At 44.7% G+C, this 27,838-nt stretch overlaps 1 protein-coding gene across 4 annotated transcripts in view; it reads left to right on the forward strand.

Moving 5' to 3' along the window:
* pleca (plectin a) overlaps positions 1-27,838 on the forward strand; it is a 102,278-nt gene that overhangs the window by 13,060 nt on the left and 61,380 nt on the right. Inside the window, exon 1 of one of the 4 annotated variants that reach the window (XM_056413994.1) lies at positions 2,247-2,494. The exons of the other annotated variants lie outside the window; for them this stretch is intronic. Within the exon in view, the coding sequence (XP_056269969.1) occupies positions 2,404-2,494 (91 nt within the window). The 5' untranslated portion in view covers positions 2,247-2,403. Of the gene's footprint in view, positions 1-2,246; positions 2,495-27,838 lie in introns of those variants that run through there. 4 annotated transcript variants of the gene reach the window in all.

Genomic DNA, 27,838 nt, shown 5'->3' on the forward strand with positions numbered 1-27,838 from the left:
TAATCCAAACGAGGCCAATGTGATTTGAGTTACACCCTCATGGCTCCACTCGACGCTCCACTCGACAATTCAAGTGTTGATATATTTTTTTCACATCCCTGACGTGAAGAATTTCTCGACGCACATGTTGCAACGTGCAGTTTCATGCTGATGAAATCCTCGTAGTTCTCTCTGAAAGCTGAGCAAACCAAAGCTCCCGGCTGCATGAGGAGGTGATGCGTGTGCTCCGGCTGCCGGGATGTGTGCAGAATACTTTTCACACGCACATTGTTCCATGCCATGATGGTAGGGTGAAGGCTGAATGAAGGGTCCTGGCATTGTTGGGATGTATACATTAATACGTCGACAATATTCTTCACCATCGGCGCAATTTTAATTTTCTATCAACGGTTGTGCGGTGTTTACAAGTCGTGTAAATATAGTGCAGAGTGTCTGCTGTGAAAAGACCCGTCCTACACAGGCAACCTCTGGTTCTGAGAAGTGGAGCCAAAGCTGAAGAGCCTGAAACTTGTGTTCTCTACTACTCCTGACCACCAGGGGGTGACTCCTCTGGTTGTATAGAAGTCTATGCGTCATGTGTTAAAGCTGCATTCTCTCTCCTGACCACCAGGGGGCGACTCCTCTGGTTGTATAGAAGTCTATGCGTCATGTGTTAAAGCTGCATTCTCTCCTGACCACCAGGGGGCGACTCCTCTGGTTGTATAGAAGTCTATGCTTCATGTGTTAAAGCTGCATTCTCTCTCCTGACCACCAGGGGGCGACTCCTCTGGTTGTATAGAAGTCTATGCGTCATGTGTTAAAGCTGCATTCTCTCCTGACCACCAGGGGGCGACTCCTCTGGTTGTATAGAAGTCTATGCTTCATGTGTTAAAGCTGCATTCTCTCTCCTGACCACCAGGGGCGACTCCTCTGGTTGTATAGAAGTCTATGCTTCATGTGTTAAAGCTGCATTCTCTCTCCTGACCACCAGGGGGCGACTCCTCTGGTTGTATAGAAGTCTATGCTTCATGTGTTAAAGCTGCATTCTCTCTACTGACCACCAGGGGGCGACTCCTCTGGTTGTATAGAAGTCTATGCGTCATGTGTTAAAGCTGCATTCTCTCTACTGACCACCAGGGGGCTCCTCTGGTTGTATAGAAGTCTATATAGTGACTCTACTTCTCTCTTGATGTATTCCCTCAGTAAACATTGTAAACATGAATTTACGTCTCAGTCTCTAGTTTCAAGTCTTCTTCTATACAGCATGATGTCATCATTTAGTACATTATGGTCATTTAGAGTCACACAGACCATAAAGCAGGGGATGCTTTAGGGGCGGAGCTACAAGGTGATTGACAGGTCGTTACCAGAGCTGTATACGGTGTTAATACTCAGTTTTCACTGAACATTTCCTGTGAACTTTTCCTTTTGGAGAGAAATTCTTCCCAGCACCACTTTGTTGAGGGCAGATCTTTATAGCGTGAGTTGTTCTCGTCATCCGGACCTATTATTGTCACCGCTCTATGGGAGAGGGTCTGTGATCTCTTTGAATCTAATAGTAGATCTGTTTTCTTGGCTCTGGATACGACGTCCAGGGCCTAAAATAATTGGACTCTTGCACTGTAAGCTGACTGATTCATATCGAGTTGCCCACACTTAAATCTGAGCTCGGCAGTCAAAGTTGATATTGGTATTGTTAGATCTACAAGTTTACGTTTCGGATTATAAGCAGCGCAGCATACAAGAAGCGAGTATTATAAAAATCCTTGTTATGCGACGTGACATTTTAGTATACTTTTGGGCAAGATGTCGTATTTTGTCTGAAGGAAGGAGAAGTTCTGTGTGCAGCTTTAAAGTCTCCTTTGCTGGTGTTGAAACACACACACTCACCGTGGTTTGCCTCTGAGCAGTGTGATCCAGCACCGGCCCAGTGTGGAGTCCTGAAGCGGAGAGGTGTGGTCCTCTGGCATCAAAACGCAACAAGCTGCCGTCATTCAGTATGACGTGTCAATGTTCTGGGAGGTTTAAAAACAAAAGCTGTGAATAGTTCAGGATCCACTCAGCAGCAGGAACTCAAATAACCCCACGCAGCTCCGTCATTTGTTTTTTCATCGCGGTCTCTGTGTGTGTGTGTGTGTGTGTGTGTGTGTACATGTGCAGTGTGCTCCAGCTGGTATCTCTCTCCTCTGTGCCTTTAAGAGGAGGGTCTGATAAGTACATGTGCGTGTGTGGGTATTTCTCAAGCTGAGGAGGGGAGCGGTGGTGGTGGTCTGGAATGAAACCTACAGCTTCAGAGGGGAAACTGTGACTGTGTGTGTGTGTGTGGAAGAAGGTGAGCACAGACCGATAGGTGGACGCACAGCCAGGCAGGAGGTCTTTTACCAGCAGGAGGACAGAGCGTCAGTTTGACGAGGTCATCAGGTCATGTCCATGCCCGCGTGTGACCCGGGTCAGCGGCTGTCAGAGGAGCAGGACTATGTGCAAGCCTATGAGAACATCAGAGAAAAGTATAAAGGTAATGGCCCCGCCCCCTTCTGCTTTGTTTTGTGGCGTTCACTCTACATAACTCAGATGACGATATGATTGGATGGGAGGTTTGGTGAGTATAGCTGTTGACTGATTTACCGGCAGTCATTATTTTTTCTCTTGATTTGCACCGTTAGTTTAGGAAAGCTTCATGTGGGACGTGGAAACAGGAAGTGTTAGATTTCTACTGTAGACGTTCACATGAAATGACACGTGTGCAAAGATCTGCTGGATGAAGTTCAGCAACAACTATTTTGTGTGATGATAGTTTCAGACTGGTGGAAGTGATGCAGTGTCACTTTAACACGGGGGATTTCTGAGGGTTTAAAGGAAAGACGTCTCTGAGATGAAGGAGGCGGGGCTCCGGCCTTCAGGTTGAGAAGTCAAATACAGTAAAACACCAGCCTGTGTCCTCCTCTCGGAGTTGGCAGCCTCCTTTGCATTCTGGGGAATCACTGTGGACCGTTGGCCCCTGGTGGACGGGCCCGGGGCCAACGGAGCGACGTGAGTGATGAGAGCCGCCAGCCAGCCAGGCGGCTCATCAGAAGGACTCTCCTCTGATTGGGTGAACACACGTGACGGCCTTCACCACTTCTCAACGCAGACACGGGAAGCCGGATCGACCTCAAGAGATCCCCTACACATCATTTGATTAATTTAATCATGACACAACGTGTGAGGGAGTCAGAGGCTCGGTGCTGCAAGACAACGCAAAGTCAAGCAGTTTGTTATTATACACTGACCAATCAGATGAGGGTACCATTTGTTAAAGGACAGTTTGAATAGATGTATACAGTGGGTACAGAAAGTATTCAGCCCACTTTAAAATGTTCGCTCTTTGTTTCATTGCAGCCATTTTCTAAAATCAAAAAAGTTCATTTTATTTCTCATGAATGTTCACTCAGCTCCCCATCTGGACAGAAAAAAACAGACATGTAGAAATGTTTGCAAATTTATAAAAAAAGAAAATCTGAAATATCCCACATGGCAAATGGCTACAATGAAACAAAGAGTGAACGTTTAAAAAGGGTCTGAATACTTTCCGTACCCACTGTATGTGTTGAAATGCTTCTGTTGCAGCACTGTCCAAGGCTGTCTCACCATTTCCAAGTCGGAGGATCCTTCCTTCATGCCAAAGTACGATCACAATAAGAGCCTCCATAGGATTTGGTACATCTGAAAAACGGGGTTTACTTTGGATGCCATTTCTCTGCTGCTTTTAAATAATAAAGAAAGCTGTTTTAGTTCCTATGTTAAATGACCGTTGTGCCCATGTGTCTCTCGAGCTGGATGTGCGAGGCAGGTGAACCAGAGCAACATCTGCAGGTGATTTGGGCTCCGACGCTCCTGACGGGAGCAGCTGTGCTCTCCCGTCCAGTAGGACCTGAGTGAAGTAGCAGCTCTCTCGCTGCTTGTAGTTTGTGTAACTGTATCAAAGCGCCGCATTGTTGCCCACAGGCACATTGGATATTCCGCTGAAAATTGGCAAGCAATAAAAGCTTAAATTATAACTGTGGGTCCTTTTCCAGCCCTCGTCCAACAGGCTATTAGTGAGGGCCGGTGGGCCTGTGTGTCTATCCTGGGAACAGCATCGTGGCCCCAGTCCCAGCAGCCGGGTCATGTTCCTTCTCATGCGGCTGTGGGCAGCGCTCCTGCTGCCCCCAGCCACAGCCTCCAGTCCCTCTGCCAACATCGCACTTCCTGTTACTCTGTGTGATTGATGGTTTTTGGTAGATAATTGCACATCCTGAGCGAATGGAACAGTCTGTTCACATCTGTGGGAGAGAAGAGGGAGGTGGTGTTTTAAAGAGTGAGCGTTGGTTCACTACCTGTTCCTGGTGGGGTGAAGCTGATCTTGTTTTGGGGTTGTGAGATGACACCTTTCTGTATGTGACTGTGTGTGGCCCACGTGTTGCTGTGTTCATGTCATATCTGAAGATGCAGGGAGACGTGTTTTGTTGTTTTTGAAAGATATTTCCAAGTTAATTGAGAATGGGCTATAAATAACCTGCCGTGATATTACTAATTCATTGGCAGCAGGTCAGCAAAGTGCCAGAGTATTTCAACCGCTCTGAAGTGTCATCCTGTAGATTATCAAACATTCTGGATGTCATCCTTTTCCTTTGTGTCAATGGTTATTTGCATGAGAACAGACAATTCATGTGTAAGACAATACATGGACCTGAATGCCTCGTCAGCCGAGCTGCCAACGTGACGAGCTTTTAGACCGGGAGGTGTTCACCATCAGGAATCAGCCACTAGAAAACTTGTTTAGATTATATTATATTTATTCATCCCCAGGAGGAAATTATGTGAAGCAGCAAACTTGTTTATAAATATATAATAAAATAAAATAGCAGGCCATATTACATTTAAGAATTTAAATAATAAAGGAAATGAACATGTATACGGAGCATCTAAAGTATAAAGTGAGAGCGGTACACGGTTCTCCTCGTGGCCTCTTTGTACTGAATATAACGATCGATAAGGACACTTTATTTCACATTATGATGGGTAAACTGTGTATTTGTGTCACGGTGCTATTAGAGTGGACCCAAAAGCACAACTCAGACAGGAGTAACAAAGATGAATGTCTTTAGTTGAAAACAGGCTAAGTTAAAACCGGGAGATCAGTCCAAGAAACAAACAAGTCCAAAAAGGGGCGGGGCAGAGAGTCAGAGGTCAGGGCAGAGAGTCAGAGGTCAGGGCAGGCAGGGTCAGAACAGGCAGGTCAGGAATATACTCTAATAACACTGGAGAACTTGACACGACAACACAAGACAATCTGGCAGAGGACACGTGAGGGAACCTAAATCGACAGGGACTAACGAGGGAATGGGCAACAGGTGAGATGGGCATGAGGACCAGGTGAAGGTAATGAGGGACTAACGAGGGAGTGATCAGAGGCAGGTGAGGGGAGCTGGACTGACGAGATGGGAAGCAGGATCTGGAATGACGTGATAGTTAGAGACAGGATGAAAACAACTGATAAAGAGGAAGGTGTGGAGCTAAACTGTTACAGTAGCTCAGTGGGGAGACGGGTCGTCCCGTAACCACCAGGTTCTCGGTTTGAAACCCCGATGTTGAAGTGTCCTTGAGCAAGACACTGAACCCCCAGTTGCTCCCCAGGTGCTTCATTGCAGCTCCTTAATAACGTAAGACGAAGATAAATAAAAGTGTACATCTCTTTCTTAATTGATCTGCGGGTCACATGTCGGACCTTGAGGAGGTTTATTTACGGATCTCGACTAAACTGCGGTACTGGATAATTAAAATTCCCCTGCTCTGCTGAGGTGATGGATTCTGTTCTATTCCTATCACGGATATTAATGCCGTTTCAAAATGTACAACAGCGGTGAGAGATATAAGATCCTAGAAAAAAGGATGCCCCACGTCCAACTCGTACTCAGCACGGGGAAGTTGAATGTTGCTTTTCTTAATCTCACATGCACCACGTTGTTATTCAGGTCTCTGCAGGTGTTATTGCAACAGATGAAACGTTTGGTTGAGTGGAGCGTTGTGTTCTCATAGAAACTGAACAGATCTATTAGTGTACGACAAGCAGCGCAGCTTTAAATACTCACAACAAATATAGGAGTTTAACTGTCACTCAATTTATTCTGTTTGGAAGTCGGACTAAAAGGACTTGTGACATTTCGCTCAGGGAGACGTTGCTGAGGGAAGCTGCTATAACTGGTCTCCCCACAACACGGGCTCTTGGTATCACAGCATCAGAGGATGGGTTGTGCAATCAACATCGCTGGAATACAAGTCATAAATTAACAATGTTAGACGTCTACTTTTGGAATAAAGCTCCTAAGATTATCGCGGTTTGGCTGCAGTGTTATTCCCCCTCATGGAAGTCCTCATAGAATCAGGCTGGAAGGATCTCAAACACATGAACTGTACGACTGACTCAGACCCATGTGATCACATCAAGTACGCATTCTTTCAAGTTAAGTTGCCCATTATCCATGAATCATAACCTTTTCCTAAGCTCGTCATTAAAGACAAAACGAGGTGCCATCTTGCAGCGGGAAAGTAAATTCTATGTTTCCTTAAATTGAACGTCTCATCCAGTCGTCTGAGGGGACAAGTGAGAAATAAATGTGATCCATGCCTGATGCTCATAGCTGTTCAATGACAGTGAACGTCTCAGTCCTGCTTTTTAGGAAGCTAATCCATGAGGGCAAAGGGCAAAACTGCCCCTATGAAATATAATTTTGCCCCTGATAATCATAATTTCCTCTAATAATTATGATAATTTAGCGTTTAGTTTTTGTTCTTATTTCCTATCTGTAGTGCACCTACTGTACTAGGTAGGTACACAACAAAAAATCTATAGATATCATTTTGAATTATAAAAAAACAAAGAAATAAGTTATTGTTCAAAAAAATGGTAATAACAATAAATAAGCAAAAATAAATAAGTATATAGTTTAATATGATTTTACGATTTATGTTTTATGTTTGTTTTTTGTTTAAAAAAACTCAGAAAACACTTTGAATCTGTAGACTACTGCCTAATAGTCTTATTATTGCCATTTGTATGACAATTGCTCATACACTGTGAGCCTAAATAAGTATATTTATTATTTTTTAACAAAGGTTAAATGTTATTTCACAAGTTTTAAAAAGTACCCCGTTCCAGTGGAAATCTTAGAGATTACAGCTTGGACTATAGAAATAGTTCTCCCTTTAATTTCCTCCTTTGCGCATGTGAGCCTCCAGGTGAACTGTGACTGTTTCACAAGGCGAGGACGAGACTCTCCGTCTGCTCCTCCGTGTGTTTGCCCTGTAAAGTGGAGGTCAGTGACCAGTGCGACCCGCAAGGTGGATTTGAAATGTCTCCACTCGCCCTTCTCAAACACTTTAATAGGCAAATAATGTAATAGACGTCGGGAAACCTGCTGATACAACGGGCATGGTTGTGCATTTGGACTCTGCAGAGAGAGAGAGAGAGTCTAAAGGGCTGTGGTAAGTTTATCTCGTGAGTCCCTGTTGAGCCGGAGCGTCCACAGAGAAGCTTCACTCCACACGTCACTTCCAGCACTGGCCTCGGATCAGTTTCATGCAACTTGATCTCAAAATCAAAAATAGCGGCAGTCCTGGAGTTATGCGGACATGTTGTGCACATAGAAAACAACTCATATGCACCAATGCATATTCCAAACATCTTAATAATAATAATCTTAAAGTTCAGTTTTTAGTTTGAAAACATCCACATGGAGGCTGGAGAGAGTTTGGGGATTTGGAGGAAATGTCGTGTGTGAGGAAATAACGCCACGGAGGCGTTGTCATGTTCTGATAGTTATGCATATAATGGGAAGCTAAAAATACAAATGCGTGTGTTAATGTTCTCGGCAAATTTTAAGCAAACCTTTTAAAATATCCCAAAATAGAAAAATGCTAATAAGATTTGCCTTCAACAAATGGTTTGAAGTGCATCAACTACAATGTTTGGCCAGAAGTTGGCGCTATAAGCTAAACATGGCCGCAGCCCGCCAGGAAACAAGGAGGAGGAGGAGGAGGAGGAGTCTGTGTCACCTTTTGGACACAGACTACTTCCCCCCCTCAAGCAAGGGTCATTTTGAGTTTTTTGCACAAATGAGGAAGTTTGATTGAATATGAGATATTCTATTGAATAGAAACAGCGATTGAATGTATATAATCTCGATATAATTTGTCTCTTTTAGCTGTGTGTGTGTTATTTGTCAACATGGACATTGAGGGTGAATATTTGCAACGCAACGTCTTCTGACTGCCAGCATTATGTCTGCAATGTGAAGAAAGCCTTCGGACCAGGACACAGACACAGAGCTTTGTTTTCGGTGACCTCATCGGATCGTTGTTGTTTTTCTTAAGCACAACACTCTTCTCATGAAAATGACTCATATCTGGGTCACTGACTCTTTTGGGCCTCCGCGCGTGCCGACCTCCACTCACAGAGGTCACACTCGTACATCCTCTCCACATATGTTCGCACCTTCACGCCGTCCCGCAGTTCCGTGGCAACGGGCCGGCTCGCTGTGCCGTACATTACCCAGAACTCCCTGCTGCAGCAGAATCCTCTCACCCGCCTGCTACTTCACAGGAGTTTGTAAGACGACCTTCTCGGTCTCCGTTTGTTCACGTGCGGCTGAAACTGAAATAAAAAAAGTTGTTTGCCGAGTACACGAGGTGTGAGCTCGTATACGAGGAGGAGTTGGACGTGACCGTCTCCTGAAAACAGTGCACCTCCTCAAACTGTTCATTCCTTAAACCCCAAATAACTTTTTAAATATTTTGTACTAGTTTTACTATGAATTAACCAATTAATTATCATTTTTTTATTAATAAGTTTGTAGTTTAGTGACGAGTTCCCAGAGCCACAGAAAGCGACTTCAAACTGCTGCACACCGACCAATGAAGACACAAATTATAACCCAGCACATCCTCACGTTGGATTTTTTGACCACTAAATGTTTGTACAGGGTTCGTACGGTCATGGAAAACCTGGAAAAGTCATGGAATTTTAAAATGGTCATTTCCAGGCCTGGAAAAGTCATGGAAAAAGCTTAAATCATAAAAGTTTGGGAAAAGTCATGGAAATTTGTTATAATCACATGTTCATTTACGTCGAGTTTGAAATAATTAATATGTTTTTTTAAAGAAAGACGCTCAAAATGTAAGCCGGCGTACGCTCTCCATACGCAAAATGTTCTAAATTGTTCATGTTTATACCGAGATTTCAGTTTGGTCATGGAAATTTGGTTTAAAATCATGGAAAATTCCTGGAAATCCATTGGTCAAAATGTGTAAGAACCCTGTTTGTAACTTGTTCCTTGTTTCCTGACATGAACAATGAATGCGTCATCTGCTCATTTTCTCGGTCATCTTAATTTATCAACCTTTTTTCTGGGGTGGGGCACTCAGATTATTGTTCTTCCTCCTTATGACTCCTGGAAATTGTTGAAAACAGCTAAAATTCTTCAGGATCGCAGTAAAGAAGCACACAGACACAGAGGGAGGAACACTTGTTCATGACGGTTCTAAACCTTCGTACGCAAAGTGCAACTATGCGCCGTGAAATTCACCTAAATAGAAGCGAATGACCACGACAATAATCTGAAAGGAAACAAAGGCCACAGTGTAAATCAGAAAATTAATATAAAATATAGAAAAAAATAACAAAGAAAATAAAAAATAAAATGAAAAACAATCTATATTTATATATTTAAATTAGGGCTGTCAGCGTTAACGCGTTAATCTATGCGATTAATTTAGCTGCGTTAACGCACTAAAATATTTTAACGCAATTAACGCAACTTTGTTTACTTCCGGTGTTCGTTGAAGTTTTTACACTCCTCTGAGTGTCAAACCGCGGCAGTACGGTTTAACACTGTTTCCGTTTTTAAAACAATTATTTCTCCGCGAAAATAAGGAGCAGAAATCAGTTTAACTCGTGGATGAATCAGTCGGGTTTCCTCCTGCTCCTCCTTCCTCCCGTCTCCCCCTCTGATACACAGAGGAACGGAGGGGCGGGCGACGTGTCGGGTGACGCGGCGCGGAAAGACTCGTCACACGAAACCTTCAACGTGATTTGTTAATTCGTTTGTCTGTCAACATTTTGCGAAAAAAACAACCAATGAACACTCAGTAAATCACAAGGACCTCCCACCTCACAGGTGAGGCTCATTAGCAGCCTGTCAGTCAGAGAGCAGAGAACACGGCGCGAGGACAATGTGCCTCAATATATAGAGAGCTGAGATTGTTCTGGAATGTTTGATGTATAACACGTGGGGGTGTGTCACATGCAAACGCCTTTAAAAGGTGAATTTACATGTTTTTGTAAAATGTATAAAATGCCCCCAGCCTCCAGAGGGTTAACGTGACATATGTGAATGTCAGTCAGTTACCAAGGCCACTGGTTCTGCTGTTCAGTGTTAAAGATGACAGGACCAATGGGGTCTCAATATACTTCTTTTTTTTCCTTCTAATCTGATGTTTCACTGAAGAAACAATTTATCATCCACAATATTAAATACCTCGCTGGCACTTTATAGGTAGGAGCCTCTTTGAAAACACAGCTCTGTGTGAAGTTTGGTCTTTAAAAAGAATTAAAAAAATTTTTCAATCGCGATTAATGAATTTCAAATTGTGCGATTAATTAGTTACTTTTTTTAAATCGATTGACAGCCCTAATTTAAATATATATATATTCATACACATACATACATACATATACATAAATATACATATACATACACATATATATATTCATACATATACATACACATACATATATATATATATATACATACACATATACGCATGCATACACACATACAGACATACTTAAATCACTTAATTTATTGATAACAAACAACACAAGTTCAAATCAGGTGTTTAAGGACTTGATTATCTTCCTGCGTCCTGCACATCGGCTCTGTATCTGTTCCTTCCAATGCCATTAGTAAAGAGAAAAGAGAAAGAAAAGGAGAATAATCAATGAGGGTTTCCAACAATTCCCCTCAGGTACGTATGAAGTCCGTGTTTACTTTCCCACAGTGTGGAGAAACCGCTGCCACGGAGAGCCGCTGTGCGTCTGGGAGGACGTATTGACAGACGGCCGTGACTCTGTGAACGATGTCTTTCTAATCTGCCCGTGAGGATGATGTCACCGGCGGAGAAGTCCGTCTCTAAGATACAACCGAATACAACCTGTCATCTCTGAGTGCTCTGTGTGGCGGAGCTATCAAAGATTGTGAGTGGAGACAGAAATAAACTAAACTGCCGTTCCAAGTCGAGATTTGTTCTCTGCACACAGAGCGGTGAAGGTTGACTTGACCTCTGGGTCACTCGTCTTGAAACAATGGTATTTAAAACATGTTTTAATGGGTTTTTAAGGTACATGGTGAACACAACCAACAACTTAAGAGATGCTACATGCACAGTGAGATAACCCTCTTGTGAATTGTGTCTTGAAGGCAGCAGCTAATAAGAAGCTAAGTGAGACTCCTCACCGTCATCATCATCAGCATCGTGTATTCAATTCAATTCAGTTTATTTGTATAGCCCAATTTCACGAATTACAAATTTGTCTCGGAGTGCTTTACAATCTGTACACATAAACATCCCTGCCCCAAAACCTCACATCGGATCAGGAAAAACTCCCAAATAACCCTTCAGGGGGGAAAAAGGGGTGTATGCTGGCGCTGCCCGTGGGTCAGGTCCTGCAGAACCTCGAGTTTCTTACTTCACGCTTCAAAAATCATCAAACTGGGTTCAGACCAGAACGATCTCTACGGTTGACACTCTGCAATAATCCAAATTATTGTGGAAAAGTATTTTTCCCCAGTTGGAACCAGTGACATGCTTCCAACTTCCTGGTTCACACACATGAACGTGTCAGCCCTGTTGCTCCCACTCCTTTTCTGTGTGTGTGTGTGTGTGTTGATTAATGACTTCAATGCCAGCGTGCAGGAGGAAACGTCAACCTGTTTTACAAGGTGTCGCCATAAGTCCATCCCTGGGTGTAGCCGGCGTGTGGGGGTCCTGGGCTGCGGAACAATGGCGCTAACACCCTGGTTCTGGCCCGCCGCAGTGAGCCGGACGAATGCCAGGAATGTCGGCAGTGAGTGGCGGGCACGGCCTCTGTTGTTCAGCAGGGGGCCTCCAGCACCGCTGCCTGCTCCACCAACCCACTGCAACCACACGGCTGCAGCACAACAACAACAAGCACATTCACATTGATCGAGTCCCAGAGCTGAGGAGGAATGAGCTCATAGCTGCGAGTCACGTCGTTGACTTCAGGAGATACAATCGATAAATGCTGATATTCAAAGTATCGCCTCGTCATTTACAAACGCTGCAGCATGTTCCTACTTGTTTGTTTGTTTGTGTATTTTATTCAGTCAATCAAATCAAATACAATACAATATTATTCTATATAATATACAAAAGAGAAAGACTGAAAAGGCATAGGTGGAAGCAAAAAATGCTTATAAAATCCTATCCTAAATTAAAATCAAAATAAATCAGAAAATGTATGTGAAAAAAAAAGAAGAAAAAATATATAGATATTTATATATACTACCACATACATCTTCCATATAAATACGTTTTTAATCACATTTATAACTCTCAAGAATTGTTTTATGAATAATTCCCTTGAAAACCAAAAAGGAGTTCAGCAGTCTTACATCCATTTCAACATTATTCCATAATTGGACTCCTACAACATAAATACAACTTCTTTTAATCCCTTTTTTAGCCTTTTGTACCGTGAACTTACAAACAGCTCTCAAATCATATTTACACTCGTGTACTTCAATCAGAGGACGAGAAGGCTCTCGATGAGCTGACAACGCTCTCAGGTCTGCAGGTTTATAAACCACAGGTTAGGAGTCACAGTAGAAACGAGGCTGACGGAGACATCCTGGCCCCTCGTGGTTGTGTTTTTATTGGCGTCGTTTAAAGGTCGCAGGAGTCCAGAGCAGCAGCCACGCAGAATGGAGTCGTTGTTCTTCCGGTCATGAATGGTTTCTCCCCGGCTTGCCCCGAGAACAGCCTCGAGCGGAGCCGCGTCAGCGCGACACAAAAGAGGACGAGCCGGCCTGAATGCGTCTCTTTCTCTTTCACGGCGGTGGAGCTGAAGGACGGCGGGGCCTCGCCATCCATTTTTCATCTTGGCACATTCTGTGAATTCCTCCCGTGTTGGTGTCTCCCTGTAAATAGCGCTTTCTTTCTTCTGTCTGAAGAGTGTAACACACACACACACACACACACACCATGCGACTCTGTTGTTGCTCTCTTGTGGACAGCGATGGTGTCTCCCACTTAGAGAAAGGACGACAGAACCTGTGACGAGACGGCTGCAGAGCCCCCATCACTGGGGGGAATTAAATCACTTGTGTGTGTGTGTGTGTGTGTGTATAACGTTTTTCACTTCGGGGCAGCGGGAATGGTCAGTCGGCTTAATCGAGGAGCCTAATTGTTCCCCACGTCTTAACACTTCATCAGACAGAGAAAAGAGAGCACACACGGGCGTGGCGGGGCGAGCATGGAAACCAAAGCGCCACTTCCTGTGCTCTGTACTTACGTGGTTACGTTCTAAAAATACAGAACGGCCTCCTCACGGATTTCATGTTCTGGTGAATGCTTCAAGACCGGTTCATTACCCACCCACTGAAATGAGCCACTCGGGAAGAACCGTCTCTCTCCTGGTAGTTCTGTGCATGTCTGTTGTGTATTATTGCTCACACTTTATTGCGTTTGATCATTTTTTTAATGGAGCGGCAATAGTAACCAGATTATTTTCAGCCGCCGCTGGTCTGACCGACCGGTCGGTGGTCTGTTTGTGTTTGTGTGTCCAGCTCCAACTGGTAACGCCTGAGCCGCATCCCAGAGAGAGGTGGAGGGGCATCAGGTGCTCCGCCTCTGATGAGGAGGACATGAGACTTTTGGCTGTTTTTCAGACAGTTTGGACACCGTAGTAAAGGACAGCTGCACGGAAACAGAACCAGCAATTCACACACGGGGGGGGAGTGGACTCAGATGGCTCCCAATGCCACACTGACATTTAGCAAGCAGGAGTATTTGTTTTCATTTAGCAATGTCTATGTATCAGATAGATGGCATCAATATCTGTATTCTGACGCTATCAAGATTTCATCATATGCCTCAATCTTTTCTCCCTTCAAAGCTGGATTGAGGTAAACACTGAGGTCCATAAGTTTGGTCCAACACAATTGCATGCATAGTCACATGTTTCAGGATGTGTGCGTCTCCCTGCAGCTCCACTCGCCGTCCGCTCTGCTCTTCACGAGTTCTGCTCCAGCTTCTCTGCAAAGTATAAACTAGAATGAGCACTCGGTAGAGCGCATACCTTCGCATATCACAAGATTGGGCATTGCATTATGAACATTTTGGCATTAGTTGCATGCCAATTGGATAGAAATTGACCGCGCTATGGTAAAAAGTAGATTTTGACCTTTTCATGACCTTGACCTTTGACCCGATCAATCCCAAAATCTAATCAAATGGTCCCCGGATAATAAACAATCATCCCAACAAATTTCATGCGATTTGGTTTAATACTTTTTGAGTTATGCGAGTAACACGCATACAAATAAATAAATAAATACACGGCGATCAAAACATTACCTTCCGCGTTTTCAAGGTAATGAAGCATGACTGTGTTCAGCCGCCGAGCCCCACGCACGGATGTTATTAATACACGGAGAGAAATAGAGCCGTCTCACAGCAGACGTTTTGACTGGTTGAAGAGCTGCAGCTAATATGATTAAAGACGGCTGCCTTCCAGTTCGGTGTGCCAGCTCCACGGTTCATCGACATGCCTTACGAACCACACCTCAAGCGCCTCCGTCAGCGCCGCCGTCAGTCATCCGGTGTCAGAATGTCTGCTGTGGAAGAGGTTGGGTACACACCCTCACATCCCAGTAATCATGAAAGAAACAAGCCAAAGGAGTCCCATCCGCCTCCTTCCAGGTTGTTTCCCGCCCCCGAACAGCTCCACCTTTTTAAATGCAATAAAGACGGAAAAGGTACAGCTTTGCATTTCGTCCAGGTGGAGTTTTAAATAGCGTAACCACACGGGTCGCATTTCAACTGGAACTTTGGCAGATCGATCCCCGACTCTTATGGTCCCCGCCGATGTGTCCTTTGGCAAGGCGCTTAACCCACAAATAGCTTCCGAAGGCTGAGCCATTGGTGGGAATGTGACTCCGTCAAGTCCTCATGGGCCCTTGCGTCGCGTATGAATGTGTGTGGTGGGGAGAATGGTCGGACGAGGAAAGCACTACACCAGTGGAAGGGCCCATTGGGACTTGAAGCTGCAGCGGTGATGTAGTCTCTCTCGCTACTCTTGAAGTTACCCTCAACCAAGGGTCTCGGGAAGCAGAGAGCCCCTCTGGGTGTAGCGCTCTATGATACCCTCGGAATTCGGTCGGTAAACCTATTTTCAAAGTACCGATTTCAGACTATAGACTGCATGTTAGTCCGTGTCATCATTGTGACGTCACCCATTGGTTCGTGGACTGCAGTTGTGAAGCTTTGAGTTTTACGATTTGGCCGTCGCCATCTTCAAATATGGGCGTCACCATCTTGGCATCTTTGCAACCAGTGAACAGAAGTGACCATATTTGGAAAGCGGAGGAGTGACGTAGAGACCCCGTATACGGCTCTGGTCGCAGCAGTGACCTGTCAATCACAGTAAACCCGCCCTAAAGGACACCCTGTTTCGGGTCTATTGGACTCAATATGAACATCATGTGGTATTGAAGAGATTGAAACCATAAACTCAGATTACCAATGTTTACTGAAATCAAGACAGAGGTAGTCATTTTCTCATAGACTTCTATACAACGAGAGAAGTCGCCCCCTGCTGGTGAGTAGAGAGAATGACGGCAGCATTGGAGGTGAGTCTCAGGGCGAAGGAGCTGAGGAAGTTCTGCCTGAGAGCCTCAACTTGGGGAATAAAAGTCCTCTGAGAAAAGTTAAATACTTGGAACGGGGTGTAACTGTGACAAGGAAGTTTTAATAGAATTGTGTTGTTCTGGTTTGGCATTAAAAAGCCGCATTTGGATAGTAAATAGATCCATATCCATCCCAAACTTAATATTGCCCTCGGAGGGTCTGTTGTGTGGAGGGTTTATCCTCTCAGCCAGTACCTCCCCCTCTCCCTCTCCACTGTGCCTCTATATTTATTCCCTCATTGTCGCTGCAGCTGGCTGGAGCTGAATCCGTGCTGACAGTTATTCATTGATTGTATATTGATTGGAGGAGCGGTTTGGTTTCAGCCCTCCTGAGTAATGTCTCCATGTAGCATGTCCGGAAACATATCGTTGACCTAATGCAATGAGCGATGCAAGGGGGGTTTTCATTGATGCAAATGTCCCGCTTCAGTTCTCTCACTCTTGACCCGATAATGCGGCCGCAGTACAACGTGAAGGACGGCCGTCCTCACGCGTCCCCGATCTTCAAGCGGACCGCGTGTTTCACCTCACAAAGGGTCCCCCGCTTTGTTTCAGCGCACTTCTGAACCCGGTTGAGATTTAGTCAACGTGAAGTGTTCCAGATATTTATCTTTGATAATAAAAAGCAGCTGTCAGAGCTCATTGCTTTGCAATGGATGTTTTTTTAAACTCGTTTGTCGTGACGTAGTCGGGTCACTGAACACTTAGTTAGTGTCACTTAGTGGCAATTAGGAGGAAGATGAAGCTTTGAGCAGGACGTGGCATCGACTGAAACTATGTGGCCCCGATGCGTCGTCATCCTATAGAGCTGTCATCGATCAGGTCAGGTATTAGTAGGTCAAACTGGGAACTGATCCTGAATCCTCAAATGCTTTTTTTCTCCCATCTGCAAAAAGATGGTCATAGAATCTCATTTTACCATAAAAGATCTGCTGTGCAGTAATGAACACATTTATAAAGGTCAGTTTCAATTCAATTCAGTTTATTTTGTATAGCTCATTAACACAAATAACACATTAGCCTCAGAGGGCTTTCAGGGTTCGTACGGTCATGGAAAACCTGGAAAAGTCATGGAATTTTAAAATGGTCATTTCCAAGCCTGGAAAAGTCATGGAAAAAAACTTAAATCATAAAAGTTTTGGAAAAGTCATGAAAATTAGTTATAATCACGTGTTCATTTACGCGGAGTTTGAAATAATTAATATGTTTTTTCAAGAAAGACGGCGTACGCTCTCAATACGCCAAGTTTTCTACATTTTTCATGTTTACACAGAGATTTCAGTTTGGTCATGGACATTTGGTTTAAAGTCATGGAAAAGTCCTGGAAACGCATTGGTCAACATGTAAGAACCCTGGCTTTACAATCTGTACACATAGACATCCCAGGACCTCACATCGGATCAGGATCAACTCCCAAGAAACAGAAATAAAAACCGTTTTACAGGGAAAAACCTTCAGAAGAGCAACAGAGGACGACCCCTCTCCAGGATGGACAGAAGAATAGACGTCATGTGACCAGAATGAACAGCGGGGCTACAGAGGCATCGCGACAGAGGCCGGACCAATGAGGCAGGAGAGAGAGGAGAGGAGAGAGGTGCTCAGTGTATCCTAAGCGTCCCCCAGCAGCCTCTCAGCCTCTAGCTGCATCTCTAGGTCTGGACCAGGTGAAACTGATGCAGCCCGAACTATAAGACCATCAGGAGGAAAGTCTTCAGTCTCCATGAGGGGACTGAGTCTGCCTCCAGGACTGAAGGTGGAGCTGGTCCATAAAAGAGGAGGAGCTTGATAAATGAAGGCTCTGGCTCCTCCTACTTTAAGACTCTCGGAACCACAAGTAGCCCTGCATTTAGTGAGGCAGCCCTCTAGTGGGGCAATATGGTACTACAAGCTCTCTAGTGGGGCAATATGGTACTACAAGCCCTAGTGGGGCAATATGGTACTACAAGCCCTCTAGTGGGGCAATATGGTACTACAATCTCTCTAGTGGGGCAATATGGTACTACAATCTCTCTAGTGGGGCAATATTGTACTACAAGCTCTCTAGTGGGGCAATATGGTACTACAAGCCCTCTAGTGGGGCAATATGGTACTACAAGCCCTCTAGAGGGGCAATATGGTACTACAATCTCTCTAGTGGGGCAATATTGTACTACAAGCTCTCTAGTGGGGCAATATGGTACTACAAGCCCTCTAGTGGGGCAATATGGTACTACAAGCCCTCTAGTGGGGCAATATGGTACTACAATCTCTCTAGTGGGGCAATATTGTACTACAAGCTCTCTAGTGGGGCAATATGGTACTACAAGCCCTCTAGTGGGGCAATATGGTACTACAAGCCCTCTAGTGGGGCAATATGGTACTACAAGCTCTCTAGTGGGGCAATATGGTACTACAAGCCCTCTAGTGGGGCAATATGGTACTACAAGCCCTAGTGGGGCAATATGGTACTACAAGCCCTCTAGTGGGGCAATATGGTACTACAAGCCCTCTAGTGGGGCAATATGGTACTACAAACTCTCTAGTGGGGTAATATGGTACTACAAGCCCTCTAGTGGGGCAATATGGTGCTACAAGCTCTCTAGTGGGGCAATATGGTACTACAAGCCCTCTAGTGGGGCAATATGGTGCTACAAGCTCTCTAGTGGGGCAATATGGTACTACAAGCCCTCTAGTGGGGCAATATGGTGCTACAAGCTCTCTAGTGGGGCAATATGGTACTACAAGCCCTCTAGTGGGGCAATATGGTGCTACAAGCCCTCTAGTGGGGCAATATGGTACTACAAGCCCTCTAGTGGGGCAATATGGTGCTACAAGCTCTCTAGTGGGGCAATATGGTACTACAAGCCCTCTAGTGGGGCAATATGGTGCTACAAGCTCTCTAGTGGGGCAATATGGTACTACAAGCCCTCTAGTGGGGCAATATGGTGCTACAAGCTCTCTAGTGGGGAATATGGTACTACAAGCTCTCTAGTGGGGCAATATGATACTACAAGCCCTCTAGTGGGGAATATGGTACTACAAGCCCTCTAGTGGGGCAATATGGTACTACAAGCCCTCTAGTGGGGCAATATGGTACTACAAGCCCTCTAGTGGGGCAATATGGTACTACAAGCTCTCTAGTGGGGCAATATGATACTACAAGCCCTCTAGTGGGGAATATGGTACTACAAGCCCTCTAGTGGGGCAATATGGTACTACAAGCCCTCTAGTGGGGCAATATGGTACTACAAACTCTCTAGTGGGGCAATATGGTACTACACGCTCCTCAAGATATGATGGAGCATCATCAAGGCTTTGTAGGTTAAGAGAAGGATTTTAAATGTGATTCTTGATGTTACAGGGAGCCAGTGCAGAGCAGCTAATGCAGGAGTCATGTGATCTCTTTTCTTATAGTTTTAGTGAGTACACGAGCTGCATCATTCTGGATCAACTGGATGGACTGGAGACTTATTAGAGCAGCCGGATAATAAGGATAATAAGTAATCTAGTCTAGAAGTAACAAACGCGTGAACTAAGTTCTTCTGCATCGCCTTGAGTTGGCCTGCATTCAACGATTTCTATACAAACGTAATAACCTTTTGTAATTGTTAATACCAACTTAATTATTGCTCTTCTGTAAAATGTTTCTAGCTGCCAATATATTAAGTTTCCCCGGACAGCTCTGAATATTCTCATACTCCGCCAGCCCTTTCATAGCAGAGCCTTCACAGCAGCAGCCAATCACAGGAGACCGGAGCAGACTGCTGAGTCACAGTCAGCGTAACCTTCACTGTCATCAAATAATACTGTCAAGGATGTAACGATGTAAACCTCTGGGGCTCTGGGTGTATTGACGTTTAACAATTGGATTGGACTGCTTTTTAAAATATCTTTTAAACGCTATCATTTAGTCGAGTAGATGTGATTCAATTGTACATACAGCAACTGAGACCTGAATTTCATTTATGTTTATTTGTAGACATTTATTTTGCCGCTCTAACGAGTGAGTGCAGCTGTTACGGGAATATAGTGCAAGTTTACATGTACATTTAATTATGACAGTTTTAGTTTCCATTTAAATCGTTTTTTCCAGAAAAAAGAAAGTGCCCTGTCATCTGAATCCCTCCGAGGTCCGAGCGCCCTCTGCAGCACGACTTGAGTCCAGAGTATCTGAGAGGGACATAACGCCGAGTCACTGAGGCTGCTGTCCTTGTGGAGGAGCAATACACCACCCGGTGATGTGGTATTTCTTCAGACCGACGATAAAGAAGATGGTTTATTGTATCTGCTGGAGACGGGTAGAGCGTTGATGTCATCTACTGAGTGGGTTTTTATCCCAGCAGTATAACTTCATAGCACCATCCCCTCAACGCATTGGCTGCTTCAGCTGAGCGATGTGACGGCCGAGCGCCGCTGTTATTGGTCAATGCCCCCCCCCCTCCCCCTCGGCAGGATGAGACGGGACGGCGTCGGGGAGGAGAGGGCTGAGAGGTGGAAAATAAGCTTTTTTCTTCTTTTTTTCCTTCGCAAGTCCTTCTGCTGACGAGGACTGTGCTAGCCGGCCGCAGAGGGGGAATGAGGGAGAAGGGGGGTTAGAAAGGGAGTGAGCAAAAACACTAAGCTGCCAACTTCTGAGAGAGGGCGAGAGAGAGGGAGGGAGGGAGAGAGAGGGATACGGACAGCCTGCAGCGAGCAGAGAGACGCTCCTCCGGGCTCACCTTGCAGCGCTCACACTCCACTGTGTGGAGACGTCAGGCAGACGCCAGCATGGACCCTGCAAGGTGCATCCAGCACGAGATCAGCTCCCTCAAAGGTACGCCTCTCGCCCTTTTCGCTTCCTACGACCGCTGGCATCAGCGTCATGTACTTGCAGGACCGCCTTGTTTTCCCACAATCCCTCTCTGGTCCCTCTCTCATCGTAGAGATGCAGGCTGCACAAAGAAAGTTGAGCTTTGAAGGCTTTCAGGGTCCGTTGGGTCGAGTGGAGGAATTGTTCTCCTCTGTTGGCTCTCTGCATGTTTACGTGGATGAAAGGGAACGCTTCTGTTCCCCGGTGTGGGTCAGGGGGGGGGGGGGGTGATGTGCTGAGAGGAGCTGCTGCGCTGCTGCTGCTGCAGCATGCGGCACGTTGTTACTGCATTGCCGCGGTAACAGCAACGATACGGCCAAGTGTGGCCTAGTGAGGGGTGGGATGGTTCAGCCTCGCCAGAAGATGCTTCTGTCCTCGTCAGGGTGCAGCAGCAACGTTTGCTCCTCCCATCTCCATCACTTCTAGGTGTCTAGGGTGTCTGTTTACTTTTTGGAGCTGACTGACATGTGTCCCGATTACCAATCAGCAGCTTTCACATGTCAGTTTCATGATGTTATATACCTGTTCTTCGGATTAGTGCTGCATATATTGATTATTTACTATATGAGACTAATCTTCTTCAAGATATCAAAAAAGAATCACAATCACAATCTCTTAAACATCCTGCCCAAAACCCACAGATATTAATTTAACTTTGCTAGAACAGAGAGAAAAGCAACATTTTACTGGTTAATCCGCTAATAATTTCCACAATAAATCCGATACTTTCATTTTAGAATAATTTATCATGGGCAAGTTATTATGTCACATATGTGGCTTTTTCATTCTTATTATCATACACAATCATATTGATGAATAATAATTAAAAACAGATTCATAGAAGTTGGGGTATTGAAGAAAGTTTAGTTTGTGTGCAAAGCAACCATTAGTTTGTTTGACATACTGTTGCCGTGACAACACACTCAATAGATCTAGCCACTAGGACATGGCCATTGTTGTTGATAGCTCAACTTGCAAAGTAAAACAAAGGCCCTTTCCCCATAATGTATTCTTTTATAAACACAAACTCTTAGTGAAGTCTTTTAATTGGCATAAACCCAACTGTGGAAGTTCAGAGCCATTTGTGTCCCGAGGCGTCTTAAAATATAGAAACACTCCTCCTCTCCTCCCATGGGGCCATCTCCAGACTCCGTTGATCAGGTGTTCAGGCCGAGCTTTGAATCCGCGTGCAGAGAAACCCCAAAAAGAGTGTCGGAGCCGACTCGGCCCAAAGGAGCCGCTCTCCACGAGGTGCTGTGGGCGGGGCCGAGGTCGGCCTGCCGCTTTCTGGCAGGAAGTGGAAACGCTCTGGAACAAGGGGCCATTTAAATGATCCTGGAGCGGACAAAAGCTCCCTCCCTTCACCGAGCACTCCCAACGGAGTGACTTAACACGTCCGACAGCGCTGCTGACGGAGGGCCGCCCCGTCCGTGTGGAGGCACGCCGTCACCTTGGGCCCACCGGGGGCGGTGGGCATCGTTGTGTTTCCAGGCACTTGGTGGAGAATGGGCCCTCTATCACACCGGCGTGTTGACGCTCTCCTCACTGTTGACACATGGCCGTGGTTACGCATCACTGACGCTAGAGACCTGTTGAAGCAGCCTGGAATTCTTTTGTTTCTAGCAGCAAGCCTCGGGTCTTGACCCAGATATTTTGAGCTCATTTCAGGCTTATGAACAAAGACGGGGGAAGTGTTTTTATCAAGATTCCATCGAGATGACAAATGCAAATTCTTCTTTACTCCTTTTCTTTCTGTTGTTCTGTCATCTGTTTTCTTTCCTTGTGTCGTTTTATCGACACCTGTGTATTTCTTAACTTCAAACCATCTTCCCTGGATCTATGAGAGGTCTTTTTCATTTCTTGTAATCAAACAACAGAAGCAACAGGAAACGAGAGCTTTGTAACGTTTCTCTACCATACCTGTTGACCCGCGTGCCCTCTCCTATTAGTTTAGTCTGTGCCTCTGTGTGTTTCTACACTCCCTCTCCTCCAGGGTTTCCGTCTCGCCCTTATCGGCATGCTTTCACAAAGCGCATGCCTCCTGAAGGTTATGTGCCGGACCGTGAAAGGGAGATGGCGGAGCTCTCTGAGCAGGGCAGGTTCAAACCTGGGAGACCAGTTAAAAGGGAGTTCAGAGCAGGGGTCAGCGCACGTGACCTCCACGCGGTTCAGTGCTTCAGACGTGGCGAAGTGGCATCGTGACACTCTGCAGGTGTGTGTTCACCTACTTGCCCTGCAGATTTAGAAAAGAAAGCGATGATAATATTACTATTTATGAAAGCTGAAGAAGTCATTGTATTTCAAATTCATGAAAGAATGAAAATGGGTTTAAATGTCATAGAAAATGTTTAAAATGTAAAGTGAGAAACTTGTCACGGTGCTATTAGAGTGGACCCAAAAGCACGACTCAGACAGGAGTAACAAAGATGACTGTCTTTAGTTAAAAACAGGCTGGGTCAAAACCAGGAGATCAGTCCAAGAAACAAACAAGTCCAAAAAGGGGCGGGGCAGAGAGTCAGAGGTCAGGGCAGAGAGTCAGAGGTCAGAACAAGCAGGTCAGGAATATACTCTAATAACGCTGGAGAACTTGGCACGAAAACACAAGACAATCTGGCAGAGGACAAGAGCAAGTGAGGGAACCTGAGTAGACAGGGACTAACGAGGGAATGGGCAACAGGTGAGAAGGGCGTGAGGACCAGGTGAAGGTAATGAGGGACTAACGAGGGAGTGACCAGAGGCAGGTGAAGGGAGTTGGACTGACGAGATGGGAAGCAGGATCTGGAATGACGTGATAGTTAGAGAGACAGGATGAAAACAACTGATACAAAGAGGAAGGTGTGGAGCTAAACTGTTACAAAACTTTAAAGTCCATTTTAAATGGTGTTCTACACGAGTGATATACAGAAACATATATTCATGTTCAGGAGGAACAGCTCATAACAGATAATAGATAGGACCTTGAGTTGTGTCATGTTCAGGTGTAGACAGCTCTTTCACAGTGACGGGCTCAGGCGGGTCAGCCCGAGTTGTTACTGTCTGAGGAGGACGTACACACAGAGGGTCCACACGGCCTGCAGGTCATTCTGGGTCAGCAGAACTCATTTCCACGCTTGCTTTCTACTGGCGTGACCTTTGTTATGATATTATATTGATGTTTTGATATTACTTGTCCAGTGCTAATATAGCTTTAAGCAGCTTAGTGGTCATGATGTGAAGCTCCCTCTCCTCACGACGCATTGATTCTCCTGAACGCAGCGTCCAGCTGGACAGATATACAACATGTGGATGTGAAGTGAAATAACATCATCGTTAATAACAGGGTTATTATGTGCTTCCCTGATGACCCGATACGTACATGGCTTAGATTTGAATCTGAAGCCTGGGGATGATTACGTATCCCTCTATGATTAGCTTCCCTATTGCCCCATAATGTCCTGCAATCTGTGTCTGTTGGATTTGCAGATAACAGTCCAGCATCAGATCAATAAAAATGTTCCAGCATAAAATGATCCACGAGGACAAAGAAGTGGCTGCTGCACATTTCTGTACAATTGCGATTCTTTAAAGTGTCGAGTGGCTTCATTCATCGGGCGTGTCTGTTGCGTGTTGCTGAGGCGTGGCGTCCGGCTCGCGCTCAGAGACGCGGGGCTCACATGTCACGCTGCCAGTTCCAGACGCATCCAGAAGCTTCGGCCGCTACTCGAGCTGCGCAGAATCTGAGGGTGGCCACGTTTCAGATTCCCCGCCCCGTTTCTGCCCGGCCAGGGGTAGGATTCACTCCAGATGGGGGAACTGGAGCCGCGTTACTCCGCTCGCAGAGGCATGAAACTACATCACAGAGGTCGCCCCACCCAGATTACATTGAATCGATATGTTACCGTAGATGGCAGAACTACTCGCATGTGAAGGTGGATGGCTACGAGGGCATTCGGGATCTCCGCCGAAGCCAAATGCTCTTCACCGCAATGTTCCCCGATGTGAAACTGTGTGTGTGTGTGTGTGTCCGGCCTCTGATTTGGATCCACGCCAACATTTAATGGGTTCTTCTTTGGCCTGTGCTAGCAGGTTGTATGAAAATTAGTTTTCCCATAATCCTGAAAAAGACCTGAACTGAACAACCTCCCGACGTTCCTCTCGGCGCTTCTGGCGGTTTTCGTGTCTTTCAACTTGTGTCGGTCTTGCAGACTCAATCGGTAAATCTTTTTGTGGTACTGTGTGACTTTGGGTGAGCAATGGGTTAAAAACACAAACAAGCTCAGGGACTGAGGCAGCAGGAGGCCAGCACCTCCTCTGCTCTGCCATGTAAAAGTGATGTTTTTAGCAAAGGAGTCTCGTGGCTTTGAAGAGGGCATCGACCACGCCTAAAGTTACATTTGGTAAACGGCTGTGGGGTGAATGTATTCTAAATAGAGCTCCACTTAAACATATATAGATTCTAAAATAGGTTTGGCTGCTGTTGCCCCGCCCACAGCAGGAGGTTGCTCTGCTCTCCTGCTCCAGTCTGCTTCTCTAAACTCTGGATGCCATCTGCACTCATTGACTATGGATAAGGACCTCTGGGAACTACATTCACAAAAATCCGAAGATTGTTTTTGGACTTTCACTTTCTACTATGAAATACCAGAGGTCCCACGATACGATAATATCACAATACATAAGTCAGGGTATGATAATATCACGATGCTTAAGTCAGGTTACGATATTATCACAATGCTTAAGTCAGGGTACGATATTATCACGATAAATTAGTCAGGTTACGATATTATCACATTTCTTAAGTCAGGGTATGATATTATCACAATGCTTAAGTAAGTGTACGATATTATCACGATACATAAGTCAGGTTACGATATTATCACATTGCTTAAGTCAGGGTATGATACTATCACAATGCTTAACCCTTGTGTTGCCTATGGGTCATTTTGACCCGATTCAATGTTTCACCCTCCTGTTACCTTTATATTTACTAACATATTTTACCCTTTGGGTTCAATTTGACGCCAGCAATTAAAACCTCCAGAAAATTATTAGAATTAATATTGTTTTCCAAGTTTAAGTGTGAGGCACTTTATGTTTGTTTGTTGACTACCGAAAGAACACCGACATTAAACATTGAATGGGGTCAAATTAATCCTAAAGCGGGGGGAGGGTGTAATATTGATTCGGGTCAAAATGACCCTAAGGCAACACAAGGGTTAAGTAAGTGTACGATATTATCACGATAAATTGGTTAGGTTACGATATTATCACGATAAATTAGTCAGGTTACGATATTATCACGATACTTAAGTCAGGTTACGATATTATCACGATAAATTAGTCAGGTTACGATATTATCACGATAAATTAGTCAGGTTACGATATTATCACATTGCTTAAGTCAGGGTATGATATTATGACAATGCTTAAGTAAGTGTACGATATTATCACGATAAATTAGTCAGGTTACGATATTATCACGATACTTAAGTCAGGTTACGATATTATCACAATGCTTAAGTAAGTACGATATTATCACGATACATAAGTCAGGTTACGATATTATCACGATACTTAAGTCAGGGTACGATATTATCACAATACATAAGTCAGGGTATGATATTATCACAATGCTTAAGTAAGTGTACGATATTATCACGATAAATTAGTCAGGTTACGATATTATCACGATACTTAAGTCAGGTTACGATATTATCACAATGCTTAAGTAAGTGTACGATATTATCACGATACATAAGTCAGGTTACGATATTATCACGATACATAAGTCAGGGTATGATATTATCACAATGCTTAAGTAAGTGTACAATATTATCACGATACATAAGTCAGGTTACGATATTATCACAATGCTTAAGTCAGGGTACGATATTATCACGATAAATTAGTCAGGGTATGATATTATCACAATGCTTAAGTAAGTGTACGATATTATCACAATGCTTAAGTCAGGGTACCATATTATCACAATGCTTAAGTAAGTGTACGATATCATCACGATATATAAGTCACGGTACGATATTATCACGATGCTTAAGTCAGGGTACGATATTATCACAATGCTTTAGTCAGGGTACGATATTATCACGATATATAAGTCACAGTACGATATTATCCTGATACTTAAGTCAGGGTACAATATAATAAAACTTGTACAAAAAAGTCATGCAGCCCCTTCAGCAACTGGGGAATTTGAAAATAAATGAAATAAAATGAATCATTTACTCTTAAATTGAAAGAAGTGGAATGTGCTTCTGTTTGCTGCTGGCCTTGGGCCTGAACCAGTTCAAAGACGTTTGGGCAGTGGAGGAATGTCAGCAAGAGGAGCTGAGGTCAGAGCGACCCTCTGCGCTGGGCGATGTCTGCAGCCTTCCAGAAGACTCTTTCTGCTGGGACGTGGGAGGAGGTCTGCAATGTGTCCTGAGACATGAGACAGCAGTCGCCAGTCCTGTGACATAACGTGCTGATTGTTATAGTCACACAGGAAACCACGGCCAAGTGTTAATGCAAGTCTTTCTGCTGGACTCAGAGATTCCACCATACCTGGGTTCCAGGGTCTTGAGTAACTAAAGTCTTTGTTTTCCACAACGTTGTATAGATTAAGGTCTTTGCACCAGAAGTATTTGATGGATTGTGTTATTTTCTTTATCATTGTCTTGGCCGTCATTGGTCCACGTTCTGTGTGTGAGATGAGCCCTCATGTTTGTAGTATTCCCAGAGTATTTTATTCTCATACCACACTGCTTCCAAATCGCTAGTGTCATATCCATGTGTTTCTTCCGTTCCTTGTTTAAAAAAATAAGTCCAGACGTTTGATTTAAACGCAGAGGGCACTTTTAAAATGTCTTTCTCCGATGTCTCCACTTTTGTTTTGACCAACTTCCTACCAATCACGCTGACCCGGGAACTCACAAAAAGACCACACAGCACCATCAAGTGGACTGAAAAATCAATAATTTCTATAATAAAGGATCGATACTTGGCTTCCGTGTATCGATACAATATTGCCACGCAAAATATTACGACA

The sequence above is a fragment of the Pseudoliparis swirei genome, chromosome 1 (assembly GCF_029220125.1).
Source record: "Pseudoliparis swirei isolate HS2019 ecotype Mariana Trench chromosome 1, NWPU_hadal_v1, whole genome shotgun sequence".
NCBI lineage: Eukaryota > Metazoa > Chordata > Actinopteri > Perciformes > Liparidae > Pseudoliparis > Pseudoliparis swirei.